This window comes from Bos indicus x Bos taurus, chromosome 19 (genome assembly GCF_003369695.1).
Source record: "Bos indicus x Bos taurus breed Angus x Brahman F1 hybrid chromosome 19, Bos_hybrid_MaternalHap_v2.0, whole genome shotgun sequence".
Taxonomy (NCBI): domain Eukaryota; kingdom Metazoa; phylum Chordata; class Mammalia; order Artiodactyla; family Bovidae; genus Bos; species Bos indicus x Bos taurus.
The window spans coordinates 41,090,537-41,116,555 of record NC_040094.1 but is presented as its reverse complement, the minus strand read 5'-3'; the positions used below and the strand labels follow the sequence as shown (position 1 = coordinate 41,116,555).

At 55.2% G+C, this 26,019-nt stretch overlaps 1 protein-coding gene across 2 annotated transcripts; it reads right to left on the bottom strand.

Annotated features, from left to right (window-relative positions):
- Positions 1-892: 892 nt before the first annotated feature.
- On the bottom strand, positions 893-25,633 carry STARD3 (StAR related lipid transfer domain containing 3). 2 transcript variants are annotated; one of them, XM_027517017.1, is made up of 15 exons: positions 25,501-25,633; positions 12,554-12,832; positions 7,038-7,115; positions 6,605-6,682; positions 6,424-6,477; positions 5,867-5,984; positions 5,566-5,664; positions 5,282-5,337; positions 4,820-4,912; positions 4,077-4,139; positions 3,812-3,907; positions 3,366-3,445; positions 3,176-3,280; positions 2,057-2,150; positions 893-1,650 (listed from the first exon to the last, which is right to left on the bottom strand). In XM_027517017.1, exons 2-15 carry the CDS (start codon positions 12,779-12,781, stop codon positions 1,546-1,548), a joined length of 1,347 nt encoding a protein of 448 aa, XP_027372818.1. In that variant the 5' UTR covers positions 12,782-12,832; positions 25,501-25,633; the 3' UTR covers positions 893-1,545. The 2 variants fall into 2 exon arrangements, with proteins under 2 accessions (XP_027372818.1, XP_027372819.1); XM_027517018.1 differs by lacking the exon at positions 25,501-25,633 and adding an exon at positions 13,112-13,213.
- Between the last annotated feature and the right edge of the window lie 386 nt (positions 25,634-26,019).

Genomic DNA, 26,019 nt, shown 5'->3' with positions numbered 1-26,019 from the left:
GTGGCCTTACCAGAAGAGCTCTGGGGGCTGCCAGCTCCAAGATGCCATCGGGCGGGGCCTGGCTCTGTCCCCAGGGAGCAAGCCAGTCGAAGGGCTTGTAGGGACAGCCCCGCCCCCAGAGCAGCAGCGTGTGCAACAGGAGGCTGGCACACGGGGAAGGCACGGGGGAGGAGCAGCAGGGGTGTCACTGAGTGGACAAAGCAAGGGCACCAGGAAAGCCAGGGACAGAGGCTGTGATGAGACCCTAGCAGGCAGGCCCGTGGGCCCCCTCTTGATTACTGAGCACTACACCCAATCCTTGGCGCCTTTCATCTTACACAGCTTTAGCAAAGTAGGAAATGGAGGCTCAGGCAGGCAGACCTGCCGGGGGTCACATGCCTAGCCGGGCCCAAGAGGCAACACCCCCACCCCTGAGTCTAAGCAAGTCAGCCCCTCAGGAAGCCTGCAGGGAGGGAAGGAGGGCCATTTCCCAGTGGTCCCAAGTGTGATGGGCAGAGAGAGGAGGTGAGCAGAGCCCAGAGGTGCCTCAGTGACCCATGGGGAAGCCCAGGCCTCACCTCCAGGCTCCTCCCCGACAAACGTGCAGACCCCAGGATCAGCTGAGGCCTACTCGGGGTCTTTCCAGGTCTCCCCCACCTCCCGCCTCCCCATCCTGGGCTGGAGACCTTAATCTAACCTTCCTTAGCAGGAGACCTGGCCGGGAGGCAGGGAATCTTTCTCTGACCACTTATCTGACCAGCTGAACGGGGCGGGGGGGCGGTTCGAGAACTGGGTCCCCAGCTGGCTCTATTCTGGCTCTGGGAGGGTGGGTCATGTGTAGGCTGAAGCAGGGTTCCTTCCCCTAGGCCCTGCGTGCTGCCCTTTTTTTTCACTCTCAAGAGGCCAGGCTGCAGGGGCTTTTTTTTTTTTTTGAGTTCCTGTTTTTAATTGGCTCAAATTACAAAGGTCCCCAAGGAGGCACTGGGGGGTGGGGGTGGAGGGCAGCAACCTGGAGACAGCCTGGGAGGGGCAGGCTCCCTGCCAGTGCCCACCACCCCCACCTGCCACCCACACCCCTACAAGTGGAAGTGCAAGTGGAGAAAGGTCCCAGACCCTTTAAATAATCCTAAAAAACCATGATGAGAGAGGAGCTCCCACACCTTCACACTGGTGATGAGCTGCCCTAACTTTGGTCCTGGCCAGGGTCCTCTCCCGCTGAGTCCATGGCTCCGGTTAAAGACCCCGCCCCAGGCCAGGTAGGGGACAGCGGGTCTCCTCCTCCCAGAGGCAGGGAGGCCGTGGAACCGTTGGCAGGAAAGACCCATTCGGCGCAGCAGCAGAGTCCCAGCGCTTGAGCCCTCAGCCGGCCATGGCCACCCCCAGGCGCAGTGAAGCTCGGTCTAGGGCGGGAGCTCAGGTCACAGAGCTGCTGTGGAGGAAGCTCCCCCCTCCCCACTGCTGAGGCCAGGTCCTCAGTGGGCAGTGGGAAGCCCAAGCGGTGCCCCTCTCTGGCTCTGGAGGCCGTGGCAACAGGACCCTGGCCCGCAGGGTGGTGAGGAGGCACCCTTATGCCCGGGCACCCAGCTCTCCAATGCGCTGCCGCAGGTGGAAGGCAAATTCGAACATGGTGGCTGCGAGGCTCTGGTGGATGAGGTACCGGGGCAGGCGGCCCTGGGGGAGGCGAGGAGAAGTTCCAGGAAGGCCGGCCCTCAGCAGGGACTCCCCCTCAACAACTGGTGCCCAAATGCAGGTGCAACTCTGGCATGTAGCCAAGGCCGCCCTCTCCCCCACCCCTGGCAGGAAGAACATGCCGTACCCCGGTCTTGGCATGAGTCACACAAATAGACCCGGGATGGGGTGGGCTGGCAGCCAGCCACCCTTCCTCAGGCCTCAGGAGTCAGAGGTAAAGAGGGGAGGCACAGGGCCTCAGGGCGAGAAGATCATCTGGACCCTGCCCCCAGTTTCAGAGGAAGAAAGGAGGCGGAGAGCAGGGAAGCCGGGAGCAGGGACGCCCAAGGTCACACAGCACAGTCCCCTCCACTCCGCAGAGCCTGCCTCGGAGCCCCAGCATGCCCACCTTGAGATCTGTATTAAGGATCCAGATGAAGGTGCAGACTCGGGGATTACTGGCCGACTTGAGCACGATGAAGCCCCCAGGACCATTCTCTCCCCTGAGGAGAGATGCACTGGTAGGGGACCTTGGAGCCAGGCGAAACCCCTGATTTCCGCTCTGCCCTGACCCACCTTGGACTGGGGTGGAAGGGGGAAGGGAGCTGCTGGTCTGAGCAGGGCCAGAACGGGTGTCCCAGAGGCCACAGGATACAGCCCCCCACCCCACCTGCCATGGGGTGCTCAAATCCTCCTTCAACAGCTGGTCGATGTTTGCACAGCCCCAGGGGCAGGGCGTGTACCACCTTCCAGCTCTCATCTAGTCTGTCCAGGGACTCCGGTAGTGCGGGGGTGAGCACTTCTCACGGGGCCCAGCTCTGGGAGCAGTGCAGAGCCGCGGGGCTCCACGAGGGGGCGCCTTCTTGGGAGGCCACAGGCCTGAGCGGTAGGATTCCCATCCCATCAGCTCCCCTGCCTCCATAGATAAGGGAGCTGGCGTCAGGAGGGGAAACGAGCTTGCCCATCACCCAGCAAACACTGTGGTGGTGGTGAGACCAGAGCCCCGGGCTGACACGCAAAGAACAGCGCTCTCTGCGGAACCCCAAGACAGAAGGGGAAGTGTCGAGTATCTGGGAGGAGGCCACCCACAGCGCTAGGACTAGAGAGCAAGGGGGCTGGAGGAGGCCGTGGAACAGACAGCAGAGGACTCAAGCTTCTTCCTTTGGGTACCTCCAAGCACCATGAGGGTAACGCAAGGCCAAGGGACAGGGAGAAGGGGATGAAAGGCAGGAAGGTGATGCTTCAGAACACAGAGCCTCCTGCTGTGCTGGTCCCCTAGACCAGCCACCTCATGGCTCCCAGCCCCCTTCCCGACTGGTCCCTATTCATCGCCACCCTCGGTCTACCCCGGAGCTCCCCTGAGCCTGGTGGTGGTCCCAGATAAGCAGGAGTAGGGACAGTGGGACCGGGGACAGGAAGGCGACCTCAGCAGGAGAAAGTGCCCAGCTGTACACACCAGTCCTGCCCTGTTCTCACGGCCACGAGGGGAGGAGCCAGTGCGCATGACTCCAGGCAAGGTTCAGCTCACCTGACGTATTTGTGCGTCGGGGGCTTGGCGCAGTGCGTGGTGGCGATGCCCGCGGACAGGTATCGGTCTCGGCGCCGCTCGATGCGTCGGACATTCACAAAATCCCTGGAGGGGGATGATTAGATGAGGGGGGTGTGTAGAAGGCCCAAGGGCAGGAGGCCTGCCTGAGGGGGCGGGTAGGGGGGCTCACCTGGGGGAGACCACGCCACCCGCGGCCCCTGAAGACACATCATAGGAGATGAGGGTGTTGTCCTCTACTCGCTGAAGGATCTGCGGGCGTCAGGGCAGACATAAGGTGCAGCCACCCCAGGAAAACCCCGAGGATGGGCCCAGCATCTCAGGAAAGCCCCCAGGTCAGCCGGCTCTCTGCTCAGGCCCCGTAATTAGGAGCCACTTCCATTCATGGGCGCTGGACCCAGCACTCTGAGCATTTTGTTCTTCCATCTTCCAGACCCTCTCTTGGAGGAAACTATTACCACCATCCCCATTTTACAGATGGGGAAGCTGAGGCCCAGAGTAGTTCAGTGATGCGACCCGGGTCCCCAGGGGGTTCACTGTTCACACTGGATCACGCCCTCACCTGCCTGATGGCTCTGCCCTGAGGGGTGCCAGGCTTGGACCGCTGGCTCAGCTCACCTGGCAGGCGGTCACCGTCTTGTTCCATAGCACCATCCTCTCAGGCTGTAGGATTACCTCCTGGTACACCAGCTCCGCGGGGCAGGGCAGGAAGGTCTGGGGCAGGGTGGGCAGAGGGCTGGATGGTGCCAGATGTACTTGGGCACACCAGCCCTTTCCTGTTGGGTGGGAGAAACCTGCCGGAGGGTCCCCACACCACCAGGCCCTTCCTGGATGGAGTCCCAGGCAGAGCAAGAAGCTCCAGAGCACTCTTTCCATCACCCACCTTCAGAATGAAGGTCTTGCCGTGAAAGGGAATCTCGATGGTGTACACAGTGTCCCCATATTCCTATGGCAGGGACAGAAGGGCACCAGGGAGGTGAGTGGAGGGTAGAAGAGGGCCGGGTTGAGGGCAGGAATGGGTGACGGGCAGGGCAAGATTTTAACAGAGAGGAGAAAACTTTAGGAATCTGGGGGATATCTGAGCAACCGTTAAAAAACAGTGGTTCTGACAAATGTCCTGCCATGAGGAGAGAAAGGCTTTTGATATCAAGTTAAAAGGCAGGAGCACAGCTGCAGCTGCAACCACGGAGGCCTGTCTCTCCAGGCCGCCGAGGCTGCCAGGGGAACTGGCCAGAGAAAGGGACGGGGATGTTTTCCCCCTGTTTTCCAAGCTCTCTGCCATCTTTCTAGATAATATTGTTTTGGTCATGAAACAAAACACCGGACACAGCACAGAAGCCTGGCTTCCCCTTCAAAGCTGGAGCTGAGGCGGCAGAGCGGCAGGGGCGGGGTCGTGGCGGGGGGGGGGGGGGGGGGGGCGGGGGGGGGCGGCGGTGAGCAGGGGAGGGGCGCTGGAAACGTCCAATCCAGGCCAAGGGGCTGACCCCAGGGCCCAGCCCCCTCCCCTGGGCAGAAATAGGGTTCCAACCCATGCAATCTTTGGGCTTCTTTCTCAGGCCTCAGAAAAGGGAGGGAAAACTCCCTATAAGCCGACTCTCAGGGTCCCGTGGGAGAAAACTTTCTTACGTTATTCTTCTCAAACTTCCAGTTCTCCTCTTGGGCCAAGATCTGGTCCACCACCGCCATGGCCTCCTTCCCCTGAAGGACGTACTCCCGTTCCTGGCCAGGGAGGGGAGGCAGGAAGTGGTCAGCCTGGCAGCTGCACCCCTCTGGGTCTTTCTCTAGACACTCCACACATCTCTTTCAAAGGCCTGATTCAGCTGGATGTCCAGATGCAGGGTTTGGGCTAGTCTCCTGCGCCCGCTGAGCTCCCGGGGACCAGGTGCTGTGGTTGTTACCCCAGGGCCCAGGCAGGAAGGAGACCACTGGGCCTGACTGACAGTGAGCCAGACACTCAGATGGACACTGACAGGCCTTCAGGCTGCCTAAGGTCTGCCCTCCTCTGGGAAGCCCCTGCCCAGCTGGCCGAGCCCAGTGCTGGCTCCTCTCTGGGGTGCCCACCCCAGGTAGGGGTAGGCAGCCAAATACCTGGGCAGAGAAGCTTTTCTTCCCAACAATTTCATCATCGGATTCATTGTCAGACCCTGCAGAAAAACAAGCACGGAGGACAACGGGAAGAGGTGGGGAGAAGGGGTGGGGGTGAGGGATTGGGGTACAAGTGCAATGGTGTGTGGGGGGATAAGATTGTGTGTGGGAGAGGGCTGCTCGCTTTCTCCAAGGAGCTGACAGAGGACGAGAAAGGACAGACCCAGCCATCCTGCTCCTCTTAAAGCCCCTCCCTGGAGGTAGTTCCCCCACCCACCAACCCTCACCTGCAAAGGATTCTGGGGGTGAATAGAACTGGCCCTCAGATAGAGCGCCGGAGAAGAGCAGGGGTCCTCGGGCGACAGCAGCCTGGGCGGCAAGGTACCCTGGGGGGCAGACGTGGGCAGCCATCGTCCCAGACCAAGGACAATCATGCCTTGGCAGCCTAGGGTCCCCCGGCCCAGGCTCTCTTTAAGGCTCTTGGAGGCAGAGTTGGCAAGAGAGCTCAGAACTGGCCCTCATGCCAGAAACTCTCCTCTCTTGGGTGGGGGTGACCCTCGCTGCATCCCCTCACCCCCCAGCACTCACATCGCTCCTCCTCAGCCTCCTGAGGTAGGACTTTGAAGTCAAGGAACCAGGTCTCCAGCCAGGCGAGGACAAAGGAGACGATGGGGAGCAAGTAGCCGAAGGCCCCTTTGCTGAGCAGCTGCGGAGGGGAGGGGGCTGAGCTCCACAGCCGGGGGCCACCCCAGACCCAGAGCCCCACCCCGGGGCTGCTGACTCTGGCCTACACCCCACTCCTGGTACCAGCTGCTTGGGCCTCCCCTGTGGCACATGCCTCTGAGATGGAGGGATTAATGCATTCTACAGCATGATACACTACAGGGAATTCTACAGGGAATTCTACAGCATGATACACTAAGGTCAGCCTGGAGGAGGAACTTTCTGTTCTTAGGGTTTCAGCAGGGCAAGTGGGCAAAGCCAGTGAAGCTGACCCCTTAGAAAAAGCCAAGGACAGGAATCCTCCTCACCCAACCCTGACAACAGGGACAGAAACCCAAAGTCAGAGAAGCAGTCCCTTCTTGGGATGAGCCCATCCCGCAGGCCAGATGCCCACCAGACCAGCCAGACCCCGAACCACTGACCTCAGAGAGGATGACCTTGACGATGAGGAATGCACTGGACACCAGCGTGGTGACCTGTCCAGGGGAGGGAGAGAGAGACAGACAGAGCGAAGACGGAGCCTGGGGAGTAAGTCCTCCTCCATCCCACCCCATGAGCCAGCCCAGCCAGGGCCCGAGAGCTGCCAGGAAAGTGGCATCTTACCGCAATCACCCACCAGTGCCGGAGCCGCAGCACGGCGTAGCCCAGGAGCAGTCCGGAGAAGCGGAAGAAGGCCAGGACCTGGCAGGGGAGTGGGGGAGCTGTCACAGGCAGCCATGGGCCCCACCCCGGCCGAAGGCTGGCCGCCCCTCCAGGCTGCTCCCCCAGGCTCCCCACGCAGTGTGCATGCCCCAGCAGGGAATGGCCGAGGCCAGGTCAGTGCTTCTTTGGGGATTACATGTGACCTCCTTGGACGGGGGTCTTGTCTTCCCCTCCCACTTGGGGCTCTCTGAAAGCAGGGCCTCATTTGGGAACAGGCTTGAATACAGAGGGCTCCCTGATCAGATTAGGATGCATGCTGCAGGAAGAAGAAAATCCAGCCAAAGAACCCTGTCCCTGCTCCCTCTCTGCCCGCAGGATCTCCAAGGCCACTCACAAAGATGTCAAAGAAGGAAGTTTTAAATCTGTAGTTGATGATCTCCTGCTCCAGGTTCTTCTGGATGCCTGTGTTGGTCTGGAAGAGAGAGAGGTGGGTAGGACCAAGTCCCCAGGGCTGCCCTTCGTCCTCCCAGAGGGGGCAGGTGGAACCTGGAGGAGAGGCTGTAAATGCTCAGCTACCACCTGAGAAGCCCCGAGGCACCAGGCGAGCTCAGCCAGGGGCCTGAGACCCCAGCGCTGAGACTGTTCCTCTAAGGATCCAGGCAGTCCAGACAGGCAGAGCTGAGCCTCCTGACACTCGTGAGCACGCTGCCTAGGAAGGGGCAAGCCTGGAGGGCCTTGGGAGGTGATGGGCCCTATGCAGGCACTATGCTGGCAGACAGCGAGCTGGGAGCCAGCCTCTCCCATGATTTCCTCTCCCTCCCACCACTGCGGTGCTCCATCTTCCAGCCAAGCATCCATCTGGGGTGACGGGGACCAAGGGTGGGCAGTGGTGTCAGACGGAGCCCCAGGTGGCAAATCGATTGATTAGGTTTGTACTTAATGGGCAAAATCCATCAAGCTGCTAGAGAGGATGGCATGCAGAGTAAGCAGACTGGTCCTTGCCTCTGCCCTTGCCCTAGCCACCCACACATTTTCAATGGGATCCCTGAGAGCCTGGCTGGGGAGTAAGGAGTCCGGATGCCCACTGAAAGCTAGACTGCAGCCTGATGCCTCAGGTGGAATGGGGTGGCAGGCTTGTGCCTCTGCAGGTGGGGTGCCAGCCTCCAGAGAAGAGGGGCACAAGGGGACTCTTGGGGATGGAGTTTGGGAGCCCTGAAGGGGAAGACCCATCACGATTACCTAGATTAGGGCTTCTGATTTCTGGAAGATGATCTGAATTGGGGTTGTGGAGGGGAGTGAGGTGTTAAAGATACAGATGTTGAGACGCTGGGTCTGAATCTCGGGGTGAGCCGAGCATCTGGAATGGCTGTAAAGCTCCTGAGCGATTCTGATGCTCAGGGCAAAAGCCAGCCATCTGGACAGCCCCTCACTGAGTCTCGAGCCCTGGTGCATCCCCATCAAATGCCTCAGCCTCAAGACCACTCTGCACCCCATGGAGTCAAACACCTTGCTGACATCACAACCCACCCCAGCCTGATCCTCCTCTTACTCCTCAGACTACGCCCTCTTGGGCTCCAGAGTCAGAGCTGCAGGTGGGGTGCCAGCAGAGCTCTCTCTTCCATGGTTTTCCTCTTTACAGATAACTCTCCCTTGCCTGCATACCCACCGGCCAGCCCACTGCATCAGGACTCAGGACAGTAGAGTTCCTGCCCTTGTTTTGCCAGCTCTGGCTGCAAGATCTTGGCGCCGGTCTTACAGCCTGGTCAGGGTCCTTGCATACACTGGGCAACATGCAGTCTGTTAGAAAACTAAAAATAGGGACTTCCCTGGTGGTCCACCTGGTGAAGCTACCAGGGAAGCCCAAGGGGATCATCCAAAGAAGGTTTAAGACCTCAGAAACTCTTTAAATGACCCTGAACCTCGCTGATCCTCAGCTCTCTCATCAGTAAGGTAATCCTTAAGGACCAGTGGCTAAGACTCTGTGCTCCTAATGCAGGGGGCCTAGGTTCAATCCCTGGTCAAGAAACTAGATCCCATGTGCCACAACTAAGACCCAGTCAAATAGGCGCTGTGTGCTCAGTCGTGTCCGACTCTGTGACCCCATGGACCGCAGCCCACCAGGCTCCTCTGTCCATGGAATTCTCCAGGCAAGAATACTGGAGTGGGTTGCCATTTTCTTCCCCAAGTAAGTAAATAATAAGTCAAACTAAGTAAATAAATATTTTAAAAAAACTAAAAATACATACGTTTCAAAGTATGAAAATGGCAAAATTGAAAAATTAATAAAATTTTAATTGTCCACCAAGAGAAACATGATGTTAATTCTCTGAACTGTTAAATTCAGCGTTCTGAAACTTTTTGTCAAATCTGAAAATAATTTGGAGATTAGATTTTCTCACTCCACGAGCATTTTCAAGTCTGCATGACAACTGTTGAGCTATTACAGCCAGTATAGCCATATAGGTTCCAAAGTAAAATTGCCAAACATTTTTTCAGCTCTTTTCTGTCAAGAAAATATTATACATACATTTAATGAAGGATGTGGGTGAATTTTAGTGCCTGCTTTCATGCTGGAAAGTGAAAGTGTTAGTTGCTCAGTCGTGTCTGATTCTTTGCGACCCCATGGACTGTATCCTGCTAGGCTCCTGTGACCATGGGATTCTCCAAACAAGAATACTGGAGTGTGTTGCCATTCTGTTCTTCAGGGGATCTTCCCAACCCAGGGATCAAATCTGGGTCTCCTCCACTGCAGACAGATCCTTTACCGCCTGAGCCACCAGGGAAGCCCAAGGGGATTGTCCAAAGGAATAAAGTTTAAGACCTCAGAAACTCTTCAAATGACCATGAACCTCACTGAGCTTCAGCCGTCTCATCAGTAAGATGGTCTGTAAGGTCCCCCATGGCTGTGGCTCCTTCTCGCTGAAGGTGCCAGCTCACCTCTGTGCACAGAGGAGCATCACCCTCAAAGCCTTGCCTTGCCTTCCAGCTCAACATACCCAGAATCAAACTTCACCCCTAAACCAGCTCCTTCTCTAAGCTCCTCCTTTGTAACAACAGTCATTGTTTTCCTGAACCCTGAGCTTGAGACGGTTTGTGACAGGTTTGTGACAGGAGGCAGTGATCAAGACCATCCCCAAGAAAAAGAAATGCAAAAAGGCAAAATGGTTGTCTGAGGAGGTCTTACAAATAGCTGTGAAAAGAAAAGACACAAAAGGCAAAGGAGAAAAAGAAAGATACACCCATTTGAATGCAGAGTTCCAGAGAATAGCAAGGAGAGATAAGAAAGCCCTCCTCAGGGATCAATGCAAAGAAATAGAGGAAAACAAGAGTGGGAAAGACTAGAGATCTCTTCAAGAAAACTAGAGATCTCTTCCAGAAAACTAGAGATACCAAGGAAATACTTCATGCAAAGATAGGCACAGTAAAAGACAGAAACAGTATGGACCTAACAGAAGCAGAAGATATTAAGAAGAGGTGGCAAGAATACACAGAACTACATAAAAAAGATCTTCACGACCCAGATAATCACAATGGTGTGATCACTCACCTAGAGACAGGCATCCTGGCATGCAAAGGCCTAAGGGCCTTACGTAGCATCACTATGAACAAAGCTAGTGGAGGTGATGGGATTCCAGTTGAGCTATTTCAAATCCTGAAAGATGATGCTGTGAAAGTGCTGCACTCAATATGCCAGCAAATTTGGAAAACTCAGCAGTGGCCACAGGACTGGAAAAGGTCAGTTTTTATTCCAATCCCAAAGAAAGGCAATGCCAAAGAATGCTCAAACCACCACACACTTGCACTCATCTCACATGCTAGCAAAGTAATGCTGAAAATTCTCCAAGCCAGGCTTCCACTGTGAAATTTCAGATGCTCAACCTGGATTTAGAAAAGGCAGAGGAACCAGAGATTAAATTGCCAACATCTGTTGGCATCCATCGAAAAAGCAAGAGAGCTCCAGAAAAACATCTGCTTTATTGACTATGCCAAAGCCTTTGACTGTGTAGATCACAACAAACTGTGGAAAATTCTTAAAGAGATGGGAATACCAGACCACCTTACCTACCTCTTGAGAAATCTGTATGCAGGTCAAGAAGCAACAGTTAGAACTGGACATGGAACAACAGACTGGTTCCAAATAGGGAAAGGAGTACGTCGAGGCTATATATTGTCACCCTGCTTATTTAACTTACATGCAGAGTACATCATGAGAAATGCTGGGCTGGATGAAGCACAAGCTGGAATTAAGATGGCTGGGAGAAATATCAGTAACCTCAGACATGCAGATGATACCACCCTTATGGCAGAAAGCAAAGAACCAAAGAGCCTCTTGATGAAACTGAAAGAAGAGAGTGAAAAAGTTGGCTTAAAACTCAACATTCAGAAAACTAAGATCATGGACTAAGATCATGGCATCCGGTCCCATCACTTCATGGCAAATAGATGGGGAAACAATGGGAACAGTTGGAGACTTTATTTTTTTGAGCTTCAAAGTCACTGCAGATGGTGACTGCAGCCATGAAATTAAAAGACGCTTGCTTCTTGGAAGAAAAGCTATGACCAACCTAGACAGCATATTAAGAAGCAGAGACATTACTTTGTCAACAAAGGTCCATCTAGTCAAGGCTATGGTTTTTCCAGTGGTCATGTATGGATGTGAGAGTTGGACTATAAAGAAAGCTAAGCGCCAAAGAACTGATGCTTTTGAACTGTGGTGTTGGAGAAGACTCTTGAGAGTCCCTTGGACTGCAAGGAGATCCAACCAGTCCATCCTAAAGGAAATCAGTCCAGAATAGTCATTGGAAGGACTGATGCTGAAGCTGAAAGTCCAATACTTTGGCCATCTGATGTGAAGAACTGACTGATTGGAAAAGACCCTGATGCTGGGAAAGACTGAAGGCAGGAGGAGAAGGGGACGACAGAGGATAAGGTGATTGGATGGCATCACCGACTCTATGGACATGAGTTTGAGTAAGCTCCGGGAGTTGGTGATGGACAGGGAAGCCTGGCGTGCTGCAGTCCATGGGGTCACAAAGAGTCGAACACGACTGAGTGACTGAACTGACTGGGCCTGAGACCTGGAGGAAGGACACCTGCCATCCAGAACTCTGACCCACTTTGCACAAGGAGAACAAGGGGAGGCTCAGAGAGGCTGAGTCCCTCGCTGAGCTCACACAGTTGCTATAGAGCAGAAGCTGGGACAGGGGACCAAGCCCAGGATGCCCTGGTTCCATGCTCCTGCCTCTGCATCAGGTCCTGCTCTGCCCTGTCAGCACCCGGAGATTAGGTTCCACCGCCAGCTGGCCAAGCACTGCATGGCAAGGGTAGGGGGTGGGCAGACTCCACCCTGACAGGCAGCTCTGTCTCTAAACCATTAGGTGGAATCTCACCAAAACCAAGAGGCCAAAACTGGGGACACTGGAAGAATGCCCAAGGTGGGGAAGGAAAGCGGGGCGTCACTGGGAGTCTTTACAGATTGCCACCCACTGTTCCCTCTGCTTTCGGCACAGCGCCTGGGACACAGCTGGGACTCAGAAATGTTTGCTGAATGAATGAATGAACTAAGCCAGAGAGCAAAGTAGAGCAGAAAGAAGACAAAGGCTCTGATAACTCCACCAGAGCCCTCTGGGATCCCGCCTCCTTTCTCAAGAGTGTCCACTAGGGGCCAGTGTGGTGCAAAGGTGTGAGTTCTGGGTTCAGACCCTGCCTTCTTCACACACTTGCTGAGAGACCTTGGATAAGCAGCTTAACGTCTCTGTGTTTCTCTCTCTGGAAGATGAGAACAGCTATTCTTCTAGTCTCATTCTTCATTTTACCCGGAAATCAACACACCCCCAGATGCAACCCTCTGAGGCCCGGGCAATACCCCTCCCCCAACCTGACCTGTGCCCCGAGCCTCGCCCCACTCACGTTCAGCTCAATGATCCAGAGCAGGGAGATGAAGAGCAGGTCGAAGGTGACGAACAGACAGAAGGTGCGGCGGACGTCGGAGATGGCCCGGCGCTTCTCCGACAGCGGCGGTGGGAGGAGGTGAGAGGAGAGGCTCTGGCTGTGGGATAGCGACGAGCCCAGGGAGGCCACGGCCGGCAGGCTGCGCTCCAGGTCGCGGGCCAGCAGGTCCCCGGACAGCTTGCTCATCCTGGCGGGCCCCCACCTCCAGCCAGGTTGGGCTGGGCCTCAGCAGCAGGGCTGCAGGGAGGCAGGGTGGCTGGTCAGGTCCTGGTGTCAGGGTCCAGGAACACTCGGAAACCTCCTTTGTCCTTTCAAACGCAGCCCTAGGACCCCGATTTGTTTCCAAACACATCTGCCCCCCACCCTCCGCCTAACTCTGTGGCCCAGGGCCCTCTCTGCCTCATTTTCCTCTGCGGCCTGACTTCCAGGCTGGAGGGGTCTGAGCATCCTTCTCCCTCTGTCCTGCTTCTTCACCACCCCCCCACCCCAGGCAAAATCCTGCAGCCCCATGGTCACCCTTGGGGGCCTCCTGGGTCCTCCCTGGGGCCACAGCCTTTTCCTGCCAAGCCCTGCCCTGTAGTTCAGCCTCTGGGCCTGTCAGCAGCCTCTGGGTCGGTCCCACCCCCAGGAGAAGTCAGCCCCAAGCTCTGTTCTTTGTTTTCCAAGCACAAAGCCACATTCCCTCCCAGCCGCCAGCCCTACCCTCCCACCCCCTGATCCATGGCAACTGGGAGGGACTTCCTAGAGCAGTGTCTCTGCGCAGGCCAGCCCGGAGGGATGGTGGGATGAAATCTTGGTCCCTTCTCTCCGCCACCCCCGCCTCAGGCCCAACCAGCTCTCTCCTGCTCCTAATGGGTGGGCGCGTCTCCAGGCTTTCTCTACCCCCACCCACAGCAACCACCTCTAGACAGCCAGAAAAAGCTTTTCAGAACATGAATCAGATCCTGCCATTCCCTGTTCACAACCCTCCAAGGGCTCCCCTCTGGTCTGAGGATAATACACCCTCCTCATGGTGGTCCTCGCAAGATGGGGCCCCATCATCTCACTATGATGGCCACCCTGGCCTTCTAGGTCCCTTTAAGTGGCAGCCTGGTCCTGCCTTGGGGGCCTTACACCCAGATCTCCCCAGTCCTTCAACTGGCAGCTCCAAGGCCCTCTCCTCAGAGCCTCGCACCCTCCTTCCCCAGTCCCAGTGAATTTACCGGGCTTCACCTTCTCCGGTAATCTCACTGCGTTCCATGTCCACACAGGGCAGAATGGTTCCTCCTATTCCTCACACAAGACAGCCGAGGCTCCAGGAGGTGAATGGATGTGACCATCCATGCCTTATCTGCCCATGTGACCATGAGGATGAAATCCTCATAAACCCGAGAGACAAAGTGGGCAGTGGGGCGCTCCCTCCCTGCTGAGCAGCCCCCAGGCCTATGGTCCTTGCTCTACCAATCTGCTGGCAGGGACCCTCAGAGGCCCTGTCCCCCAGGTGGGGGAAGGAAAGGTTTAGGCTAGAGCAGAGGGGAGCTGAAGCAGCATGGTGGGGCCTGAGTCTCTGGGAGCCCATGAAGAGTCTCCCTGAGTCTTCTCACATGCAGAACCAGAGGGCAGGTCTGGGCGCCACTGGAAGGGGAGCCCTGGGTCTTTGTGCTTGATTCTGGGAAGGCCAAGATCTAACTGGTCCCCTCACCATAGCCGTCCATCCCCTCCACACATTTGCTGTCTGGTCTCTTCCATGCTTCAGCTACTAAGTCGAAAACAAGCCCCCATTCTGTGGCCAGCACGGTTTCTGAGCAAGCCGGCTCACCCATCCCTCTACCTCTGTGCCAACCCAACAGTCAGGACTGACTGTTCTCAGCAGAAGCACCAGCCTCTACTACTCTTTCAGGGTGTCCATGCTAAGCTCATCTGGAGGAAAGCTGGACCAGCTCTGGAAGGTGGCGGCCAGAAGAGGGGGCCAGAAGAGACTGCTGGCAATGGGACCCCCCAACATCTATCAGCCAGATCTGGTGTCAGACTCTACGCTCAGCATCCCTCACTATGACACAGCCGCAGCCCCAGGGCGGGTGACATTTCCTTGTCTCTAATAGCCCGCTCGTCTTCTGCCAGACCTGTCTCCATCTCTCCTCTCTCCTGTCTCTCTCACAAGCTACCTCTTCACCATTCTTTGGAAGTGTCTCTGTACCCCCTCCCACGTCTGTCTTTATTCCGCCCCCTCTCTGGGTCTTCCTCTCCACTTCTCTCCCAACTGCGAGTGTCTCTCCACCCCCATCAGATTACTCTCTCTCTGGTTTTCTCTTATGTGTCTCTCTCTCCTTTCCTACCTGCCTTCACCTTCTCCCCCTTCCCTGTCTCACTGCAGGGTGCTGTGGCTTCCCCACTCCCTGTCTGCTCCCGGGTCTGTCTAGTCTTGCCCCCTGGCCTTCTCCCTCCCCTTCTGGGGACAGGACCTGGGTGGCAGCAGCTTGGGTGTGAGACACACTTGGCGTACAACAGCACTGACACTCACACACCCAGACGACCATGTGGAAGTGAGAGACACAGAGGGGGGCCGAGAGCAGAGGTGCTGGGGGAGCCCGAGAGAGCTGCCAATGCGGGGGGTGCGGCAGGTGAGGGAGCCAAGCACAGGGGGCTCTGCAGCAGGGGTGAGGGCTTCCGGCCAACAGTCAGAGAGAGCAGGGTTCTGCGTCACCCTCCTCTGTGAAAGAAACTCAGCATCCAAATAAGCAAGAGCTGGAAGAGGTGAATGAGTTCAGGGGCAGCCATCTGACCTGAAAAACTTTGGGCAAGTCCTTCTTAGCAAGCCTCCATTTCCCTATCTGGGAGAACGGTCCATTTTTTTTTTTTTTTAATGTATTTATTTTTTAATTGAAGGATAATTGCTTTACAGAATTATGTTGTTTTCTGTCAAACATCAACATGAATCAGCCATAGGTATACATATGTCCCTTCCCTCTTGAACCTCCAGGGAAAAGGTCCGTTAAAAAAAAAAAACAAAACCCTTTTAAGAGAAACTTAACATCAACCAAAAAACCTTACCTAGGATCTCAATATATAAAACAGATATATTTGCAGGGCAGCAAAGGAGATGCAAACATAAAGAACAGACTCATAATCACAGCAGGGGAGGAAGAGGCTGGGATGACTTGAGAGAGCAGTGCTAAAAGAGAGCAGTAGTACACACGACCACATACCAAACAGCCAGCCAGTGGGAGCTTGCTGTGCGATGCAGCGAGGGCTGGTGCTCCTGACATCCCAGAGGGGTGGGGTGGGGAGGGAGGTGGAAGGGAGGTTTAAGAGGCAGGGGACACGTTTATACATCTGGTCCATACTGATGTATAGTAGGAACCACCAAAATATTGTAATTATCCTCCAATTTAAAATAAAATGATTTTTTAATTTAAAAAAAATAAATGTTAATGTTTGGCAGAAACCAACACAATTCTGTAAAGCAATTATCCTTAAATTAAAAAATAAATTAATTTAAAAAAAAGAAAACATAAAAACTGGGAATCCCCTGATGGTTCAGGGGTTAAAACCTTCACGGCCAAGGGTGCACGTTCAGTCCCTGGCTGGGGAACTAAGATGCCGCAAGCTTTGCAGTGCAGACAGCAGATAAATACAATGGATAAAAACAGGACTGTATAGGTCCTGCCATAGGATGTGGCCACAGAGAGCCCCACAAGTCAGCCTTCCCTCAAACTCCATCCGGGGTCACCCTGAGGAGCCTCCATGGGTGTGGTTTGAAAAACTCAATTCAGATGACGTTGAAAAGTTTTGAGTTCCGTGAGACCACTTGCCAGCTCCAGATATGAAAACCACCTTGGCCTAGAACTGCTCTCAACAGTCCCCAGAACACTGGCCTGGGAGGATGGAGGCACCTGCCGGCAGGGTGGACTGGCCTCCACCCTCCAGACAGGGGAGGCAGGAACAAGCGTCAGGAGGCTGGGGGCGGCAGGGCTGCCACCCAGCCCCCTGGGAGCAGCGTCCCCCTGCCAAGCCCACCGCCTGCCGTCACCAGCCCCTCCCCAGCACCTTCAGAGGTGTCAGGAGGGGAGCAGCACATGTGGCGTGAAGAAGTCGGCCTGGGCTGACTGCAGACATGACACCTGACGTGCTTGTGGAAGCTCAGCTGCTTAGAGAGAGTGGGGTGGTGGTGGTGGGGGGGGGGGAACTGGTGGTTTTTCTCATCCTGGGTCAGAAGGGTAAGAGGGGTCGGGAGGAGGAGGCCAGGCAGGTCTCTGGGCACAGGGAAAGCTCTGGGGGCCCCTCACGCCCACTTCCAGGCCTTCTCTGACTGGCCCCAGGAAACACTAGCCCGGGGGCAGCAGAAGCTTTCGGGTGGGTCCCCACTCAGCAGACGACAGCAGGCAGCTGGTACCTCTGAGGCCGGGGTTTGACTCTCGGTCCACCCTCACCAGTCTTGCGACTGGGGCAAACAGAACATTCTGAGAATCAGCTTCTTCAGTTGCATTAAATAAGGGGAATGATAATATACTTAGTGCCACAGAACTGTCCACTTAAAAGTGGCTAAAATGGCAAATGTTATGCTGTGCATGCTTTCCCACAATAAAAGGCAGCATCTCCCATCTGTGATTGCTACCAATGATTGCTGCCCCACAGGCATTTAGAGAAGTGTTAGGGGAAGGATGGCTGGTGTTTGGCCGGTGAGGGTGGAGATGGAGCAAGCGGGTGGGCAAGGCCATTCAGGTGAGAGGTGTGCGGTGTGGGGGGGTGGGGGCTTACACACAACAGTGATGTGTAATAAACTGCCCCCAAAGGCCTGAGTTCAAATCTGAGCTCCACAGTTCACGTGCCAGATGACCCAGAGTAAGCTGTCCAAGGCTTCAGCCCAGGCTTCCTCCTTTGTGTGAGCTATGGGCCAAGTTACAGAGGCTCCAGGCAAGCGTGTGCTCCTGGGGAGGTGGGCGGGGGGTGTCCTGGCTCCCTGCACAGGCTCTGGGGGAAAGCCCGGACTGACCTCTGATGCTACTTCTTCCCACTGGTGCCTGACCCCCCAACCTCCCCCAGGGCTCCATTTCCAGTTCTTAGGTGGCTGGGGCACAGACAGGGCTCTTCCCAGGCCTCAGTCACACCCTGGGCTGGAGACTCCAACCATCTCTCTGCCAGTCTCTGGCTGACATTTCCTGACCAAAACAAGTCTGCAATGCGCCTATGTCTGTCACTCACTTGGCAAGACTCCGAGGCTGCACCTGGAAACGGGGACTGGGGGATACCTGTATTGACCCTGGGGCGCCTGGTGGATCAGAGGAGACAGCTGTGCATGGAGAGCACGGAGAACAGCCCCTGATGTCACAGAGTAAGGGCTGCACAGACAGGAGCCATGGCCGCCGCCGCCGCCTCTGTGGGCCTCTCCCCTTCTCCTCTGCCCAGCTTCCCACGGAATGTCAGGCCAACCTACACAAGTTCCAGATAGAGCTCCCTCCACCAGCTAGGCTCTGTGACCCCGAGCAGACGAACACCCCATCTATGTCCAAAAACGATTCTCACCTCAGAGCAGTATGGCATCTCCAAACCCTCTCCCCAGGCCAAGGGGGCAGTAGACGTGGGCTCAAAACACGTGCCCCACCCTGGATTCCCACCTTGTATGCACGAGCATGCTGTCGCTTCAGTCATGTCCAACTCTTTGTGACCCTGCGGACTGCAGCATGCCACGCTCCCCTGTCCATGGGATTCTCCAGGCAAGAATACCGGAGTAGGTTGTCACATCCTCCTCCAGGGGATCGTCCCCACCGAGGAATTGAACCTAGGTCTCCTGTGACTCCTGCATTGCAGGTGGGTTCTTTACCACTGAGCCACCGGGGAAGCCTGGATTCCCACCTTACTAGTCACTGAACCTCTCTGTGCCTCGATTTTCTTCTCTATAAAACGGGGTAATGGTAGTATCTGCTTCTTAGAGGTATTACAAGGTTTAGGCAACTTTTTACACATAAGGACCCAGAACAGTCCCCAAAAAAGAGTGACTGCTGTGGAAGGGTTAGCTAACATGACCCCTGTATCATCTTAGGTGGAAACAGTCTCGAGTTCTGACAGCCTCTGTGGGATGGCTTCAGGCCAGGGCTGGGGTTGCTCTGGATTGAGACTCTGCTGATGCCCAGGTTAATGGAGAATCCACAGACAGGCAGCAGACAAAGGCTCTGTGTGCAGAAGAGGCTGGCCTCGGGTTGTGTTCTGCCACTGGCCAGCCTGGGAGGAAGCTGGCTCAGGGAAGGAGGACAGCAGACCAAACAGGCCTGTGCATGATCCAGACGGGCCAGAAGAAAGCACTCCGGGCTGGCAGTGGCCCCGCCGGCCCCCTGCAGACATCCTCTCCTTCACTCCTGGCATCTGTTGCCAGAAGCTGTAGAGGTGACAAGACTGAAGCTTGGAGAGGCCTGCCCACAGCCTGGACAGGGCGGAGTTGATCCCAGGGGCACGTGGGCTTCCCCTAGTGCTGGGCTAAACCTAAATGTGGCCACCTTCAGGCCCTGTGGGGAGCGAGGTGTCAAAAGACCCCAAAGAGTTTAATAGCCAGAGCCTGTAGAGAGCTCAGCACCTTCCCCTCCACATCCGAACCATGAACAAATCCTTCCAAGTCCAGCCAGTATCCGCCACTGCTCACCACTAACAGCACCCTGCCTGAGCCACGATCTCACATTTACTACAGCTTCCTGACTGCCTCCTTGCCCTGGTCCCAAGTCTGTTTCAATACGGCAGACAGAGGGACCACAGTAAACGTCAGGCTGCACCTCCTCGACATCCCAAACTTCCAACAGCCTCAGCTCCCCCACAGTAAAGGCCAAAGTCTCCGTCCTGGCCTACAAGCCTCCTCCTCCCCTGGTGCCTTCTGCTCCAGCCACACTGCCCTGTGGACACATCCAGCATGCTCCTACCCCAGGACCCTTGCTCCTGCTGTCGTGTCCGGATTTCCTCCCCTTGGTCTCTGCAATGTTCCCTCTCTCTGGAGAGGCCTTCCCTGAACCCTCTATTCAGCCCCAGCCTGCATCCCCTCACCCTGCTTCCTTCTTCACCGCAGACATTATATGTTTACTGATCTGCTTCCTGCCTGTCTTCTCCCACCGGATCAGGGACACCCTGCCTGCTCACGGCTGCATTATCTGGTTCTGGCACCAGTCTCACAGCAAATATTGAAGAAGTGTGCTGAACGACCGCAGCATCACATGTACAGGTGCTCCTGCACACACTCACACCCAATCCTGGAGGAGCGGCCCCACCAAACCAGCCTCTGCTGAACTGGACTCCACCCTCATTGGAGTCTCGTGTTACCCAGAGCCTGGGCCCTTCCTCCACCAGCAGGCAAGGGGGAGGACTGGTTTCCCACGCAGCCTCAAGCAGGGTGACTGCTCCCCTCCTCTTCTCTGAACCCAGACTCACAGGGAAAGGCCTGGGTGCAAGTTTAAATCCCTAGGATAGCTAGGGTCCCCACCACTCCGCTCTTGTGATGGGATTGACACGCCTCCCCCAATACTCTCGAGCCACTGGCTGTTCCCAGGATACACCATGGCCAGTTGGGTCTCCCTTCATACCTCCAGTTCCCTTGGGAGGAACTCTTAAGTCTTTAGAGACCAGTTCAAAAGTTGCCTCCTGGACAAACCTCACTCTCAGCTCAGGCTTCCCCAAGCCCAGATCTTGGGACCCTGGCTCAGCACTTCAATCCCCACACCCCTAGACTTTAGGCTCAAACTCATCTCTCCTCGAGCCCTTGAGGCTCAGGTCATGCACACGTCAAGTAGGTTCACTGGCCTATGGATCACCCTGGAATAAGGGAAAGCGCGTAGATTTGGGGGTTGGTCAGGAAACCTGGAGTCAAAAGCCAAAGGCCATTCTTTATTACTCCGTGGGCCTTTGAGTCTCTCTGAAACTCAGTCTTCTCATCTGTAAAACAGGGATGGTAGAGTGCCCACATCACAGAGCTATTGAAAGAATTAGAAACAACAGCTGCAATGTGCCTGTGCTTAATTAATGGCACCCCACTCCAGTACTCTTGCCTGGAAAATCCCATGGACAGAGGAGCCTGGTGGGCTGCAGTCCGTGGGGTCACTAAGACTCGGACACGACTGAGCGACTTCACTCTCACTTTTCACTTTCCTGCATTGGAGAAGGAAATGGCAGCCCACTCCAGTGTTCTTGCCTGGAGAATCCCAGGGACAGGGGAGCCTGCTGGGCTGCCGTCTGTGGGGTCGCACAGAGTTGGACACGACTGAAGCGACTTCGCAGCAGCAGCAGCATGACCACTATCAGCGGCCACGGGAACAGTGTTAGAGGCAGGGCCCTGGGCCAGGCACATGCAGCACGGCACTCTGCCCAAACTGAGGGTCCATCAGTACTTCTGGATGGTAGGATGGGCCCTGATCTCAGGGAGCTGACCCAGGATGTTACATATTAGGCTCTCCTGTAGTTCAGGGATCGGTGACCTATGCCATCAGCCTCAGCACAGCTGGCTTCCTAGTCTCTACTGTGCCCCACCCAGATGGCTTGGGAAGTTCCCTGGAGAAGCAGGGAACTATGCCCCTAAAGAACCCAGGACACAGCAGCAGTGACAAGTAAGATCTCAGAGGCCAAGCCAGGCTCTTTCCCTTTTCCTTCTGAGGAAGTGAACAGGGCCCAGTCAAGCCAAAACAGAAACCGTATTCATCACGGAACGCTCCCACACTGCCCTAGCCCCAGGAGGTTCTGAAGTACAGTTTACAGGCTTTCCTTGTGACTCAGTTAGTAAAGAATCCACCTGCAATGCGGGAGACCTAGGTTTGATCCCTGGGTTGGGAAGATCCCCTGGAGAAGGGAAAGGCTACCTACTCCAGGACTCTTGCCTGGAAAATCCCATGGACAGAGGAGCCTGGTGGGCTACAGTCCATGGGGTCACAAAGAGTCAGACACGACTGAGCGACTTCACTTTCATTTTCTTTCTTTCACTTTCACTTACTGGAAAATCCTATCAAACTGAGATTGACTCAGCCCTTCAGCTCCCTCCACACGCCAGGCCCTATTAAATGTCAGAGATGTCCCCAGTTCTGTGACTCTATGACCCCAGCCTACTCAAGGGCTGGTGAGTCAGGCCCCATCGGTGCTGTTGGATAAAACAGGACTAATGAGGTTGAGTTCTCAAGGTCAGTTTGGAAAGGGCTGGTCCATCTTCCAGGGCAATCTCAGTCCTATGAGCCTAGGTGACAGAAGGGCCCTGCAGGGGCGGGGGTGGTTCAGAACAGACTCCTCCCAGCACTGGCCCGGACCAGCCCCTTCCCAGGCAGAAAAAGCTCAGAGGAACATACAACAGGCAGGATGGTATACCTCCCTTGTCCCTCGTCCCACTGATGTGGCAGCTGTCCCTTTGGGGACTGGGAGCCCAGGGCAGTTTCTGGGACATGGTTGTAGACCTGGAGTCAGAAGACAGTTCCTGCTGAGTGAACCTGACCTCACCTCCCAAATCTCAGCTTCTCTGTCTGTAAAACGGGGCCAACAACCTCTGTCGTTGAATGCAACAAGTGAGAGCTGTCAAATGTACACAATTTTTGGTCTCACCCACACCCTTTCCCCCAAACAAGTCCGAGTGTCGGAGAGCTCGGTTTCCCACAGCAGGTGAATGAGAGCCTACAGCGTGCCAGCCACAGTGTTGGTCCCCGGGGATATTCACTCAGGGGGTCCACGTCTGGGAAGGGAGGCTGACAGATAAAGGCACAGCGCCACGCTGCGATCAGCACTTTCAGGGAGGGGTGAACAAAGGACTGTGGGCTCCCAGAGAAAGGAGCATCTGACCCAGGCTAGAGTGGGGGAGGTCAGGAAAGCCACAGGGAGGAGGAGCCATCTGACCCAGGCCTCTGCATCTATCAGCCGGAGGCAAGGAAGATGGGCACTCCGGGCTTGAACAGAAGCCCAGAATCTGGTTTAAAACACAGGCCCAGCCCACAGGCATGCGTGCTGACCTTACCCCTAGGGCCCTGCCCCCAAACATGGGTACCAAGCCTCCAGACCTCCCCAGGGCATGGTCTCTGCAGGCTCCTAACCCGAGGGGATACTTCTTTGCAGCCAGGTGAAGAAAGGAATCTGCCCTCATGCCCACCTCAGCCCCCTCCCCTGAAGGAACTCTCCAACTGGAGGATATAGCTTTCCTTTCTCTGAGCCCACCCAGGTCTCTGCCTCCTGCTGGTACTCATTCTCTCACCGAGGGCCCCTAACTGTCAGTTTCTCTGGGAAGTTACTCTTGGCCTTTTTCTTCCTTGGGTTCCCAGAGTTCTGTGTACATTTCTCTAGAACTCATGCTTGAAAGTGAAAGTGAAGTCGTTCAGTCGTGTCTGACTCTTTGCAACCCTGTGGACTGTAGCCTACCAGGCTCCTCCGTCCATGGGATTCTCCAGGCAAGAGTATTGGAGCGGGTTGCCATTTCCTTCTCCAGGGGATCTTCCCAACCCAGGGATCAAACTCAGGTCTCCCGCATTGGAGGCAGACACTTTAACCTCTGAGCCACCAGCCTGGCCTCTAACATTTATCCATTTCCAGACTCATTTCCTGAGCAGAATGACATGGGATCTAGGTCTTCTACTATTTTGAATCCTCACCCAGATCCTGCCCCTAATGCTCTCTACCCCAGCATTTTATTTACTGACAAAGAGTCAGGCTTTGCAGCTCTGAGACAGAATGAGAAGCCACATCAACTATTCTCAAGCAGTTGATAAAATTAAAAATCAGAATCACTGTTCTTTATCCTTCTTATGTAAACAGTAATAATAGTTAACACTGATTTACTGAGCATGCCTGTGCTCACCGTTTTAAGCCCTAAACATACACTATTTCATTTAATCCACGATAACTGTACCAAATAGGCACAGAACTATCTCCATTTGCCAAACGAAACTGAAGCTCTGCCTTCATCAATATCATAAGATAGTCCTGGGACCCAGGAAGTCCAGTTCATGAGTCTGTATCCTTCATCATCAGGCTATTATGGACAGGGTGCTGCAGGGACTCAGATGGGACAATATTTAGCCTTGGGCAGGGGCGGTGATCCAGAGGTGATGCTGCCTGAGCAGAGCACTAAAGGTCAAGTAGAAGGTAGGCAGCAGATAAGAGGAAAAGGGACTTTCTAGGCAGTGGGGCTGGTGCATGCAAAGCCATGGAGACACAAAATGGCAAGGTGTGGGCAAGCACATCCTGCAATGTCATATTATTGGACCTCAGGGTACACATAGGGTAGGAGAGAGAGCCGTGTAATCTGTGCTAAAGATTCAGCCTTTCCCATAGGCACTGGGAAACCATTCAAGGGTTGTAAGCAAGGAAGTGACATTATGAGACATCTTTTTCAAGGACCACAAGAGTTACAGTTGGGACACTGGGTTGCAGGCGGCCGTGAACTGGAAGTTCAGTCACCGCAATCATCCTGTTGAGAAACATATCGACAAGGTGCTGACAACAGAGTCAGAGGCATGGGACCATGTGCGAAGCATGTTAGGAAGTTACTGGACTAGGTCACCTCTTAGATATGAGAACTGAGAAAAAAGAGGAAGTATATGATAATTCTCAGGTTTCTGGCTAGGATGGGGTAGTTGAGAACAAATGAATCTGCAGGGGACAAGATAAATTTGAGTTCAGACAGACTGAGTGGCAGCTGAAGTAGAGCCATCCAACTGGTAGCTGGATGGCCAAGCCTGAGGCTCCAGGGAGGGGCTTGGCTGAAGCTGGAGATCTGGGTGCCTTTCTGGTATCCTAAAGTTGAAGCCAGGCTTCCCAGGTGGCTCAGTGGTAAAGAAGAATCCACCTGCCAATACAGGAGCCGCAGGACACTCAGGTTCAGTCCTTGGAGGAGGAAATGGCAACCCACTCCAGTATTCTTCCTGGGATAACCCCATTGACAGAGGAGGCTGCAGAACTACAGTCCAAGAGGTCACAGTTACACACGACTGAGTCACTGAACACAAACGGACACAAAGCTGAAACCATGAGAGTAGATGAGACCATCCAGATTAAGTGTACAGAATAAGGGGCTGGGCAAGAAGAGATTGTGAAACGGTACTTCTGCAGTCAGAGGAGTAGGAAGAAAATAAGGGGATGCTGACGCGGAGGAAGCCAAAACGGGGGGAAGGGGCACATATCCACTATATCAATTACGAGTTAGTGTCACTGGTGTTATGCACCTTTAATAACTCAAGAAAGATATCAAAGAGCCCTTCTGATGTCCATTAAGAAGTCATTCACTGCCATTTCCCAAGGAACTTGAGGGAGCCCGGATGACAGTGAGACGGAGACCTACAGGAACTTGCAGATATTTTCCTGCTCATTTTTAACCCTGCTACTGCTACTGCTAAGTCACTTCAGTCGTGTCCGACTCTGTACGACCCCATAGACGGCAGCCCACCAGGCTCCCCCATCCCTGGGATTCTCCAGGCAAGAACACTGGAGTGGGTTGCCATTTCTTTCTCCAATGCATGAAAGTGAAAAGTGAAAGTGAAGTCGCTCAGTCGTGTCCGACTCTTAGCGACCCCATGGACTGCAGCCTACCAGGCTCCTCCATCCATGGGATTTTCCAGGCAAGAGTACTGGAGTGGGGTGCCATTGCCTTCTTAACCCTGACACCTCCCCATATCCAGTTCTTGCTCTTAATACCCAGACACCACCCCCTCACAGTGAAAAGAAAAGCTATGGAGGGCGATCCGGGACACCCTTCCCGGACTCTTTCGAGTGGGTGGGGCCGCGGACTGTCAGCGCAGGAGACCCCTTAACCTCGCGCGGGGTGGAGCTGAGGAAGGGGGCGGAGCTGAGGAAGGGGGCGGAACGTGGGGAGCAGGGGGTGTGGGAAGGGTCGGACGGAACCACGAACGGACACCCGCTAGGGAGACGGGATCCGCTGGCAAGACGTAGCCCTTGTACCACCACCTGGTCCCAGTGACCTCTTGCGGACCCACCTGCTCCATGTCAGCCACGACCCCAGCTCTTCCTACCCGCAACCGCAATCTGACTCCACCGCCCCAGCAGCGCCTCCGAGCGGAAAGAGATCTCCCGACGCCACTTCCGCCACTGAGTCCGCCCCCGAGAGCGATCCGGGACGTGCGTAGGACTGCAGCCCCGCCCCTTCCCCTCAGCCCCGCCCCCAAGCCCTCGGGCCCCACCCCCCGAAGTCCGGAAGTGGGGACTGAAGCCAAAGTTAGGCTTGAAAAGAGCTTCCTAACGGTAGGGGGGATTGGAAAGAAGCCCAGAGACATCATCCTTGTTGGGCCACGAAAGCCTGGCACTATGGAGAAAAAAGGGTCTTCCCCAGGGGAGGCCTGTGGGGAAAGGGGTGGGGACGGGTCCTTTGTAGGATTTCAATTACTCTTGAAGGACTCCTCTCCCCCACCCACTTTCAGCCATCCTTACCGGGATCTAGAACTCCTAAGGTCTTCCCCAAAAGGGTTTGGAGCTTGTCTGCAGTCAAGGCTCCAAGT

Excerpts from the sequence above, each read along its gene's own strand:
- STARD3 (XM_027517017.1), bottom strand. The coding sequence starts at position 12,781 with ATGAGCAAGCTGTCCGGGGACCTGCTGGCCCGCGACCTGGAGCGCAGC. Across the intron at positions 6,683-7,037 it reads CTTCCTTCTTTGACATCTTT|GTCCTGGCCTTCTTCCGCTT; the intron begins GTGAGTGGCCTT and ends CTCCCCTGCCAG. Across the intron at positions 5,665-5,866 it reads GGAGGCTGAGGAGGAGCGAT|GGTACCTTGCCGCCCAGGCT; the intron begins GTGAGTGCTGGG and ends TCTGCCCCCCAG.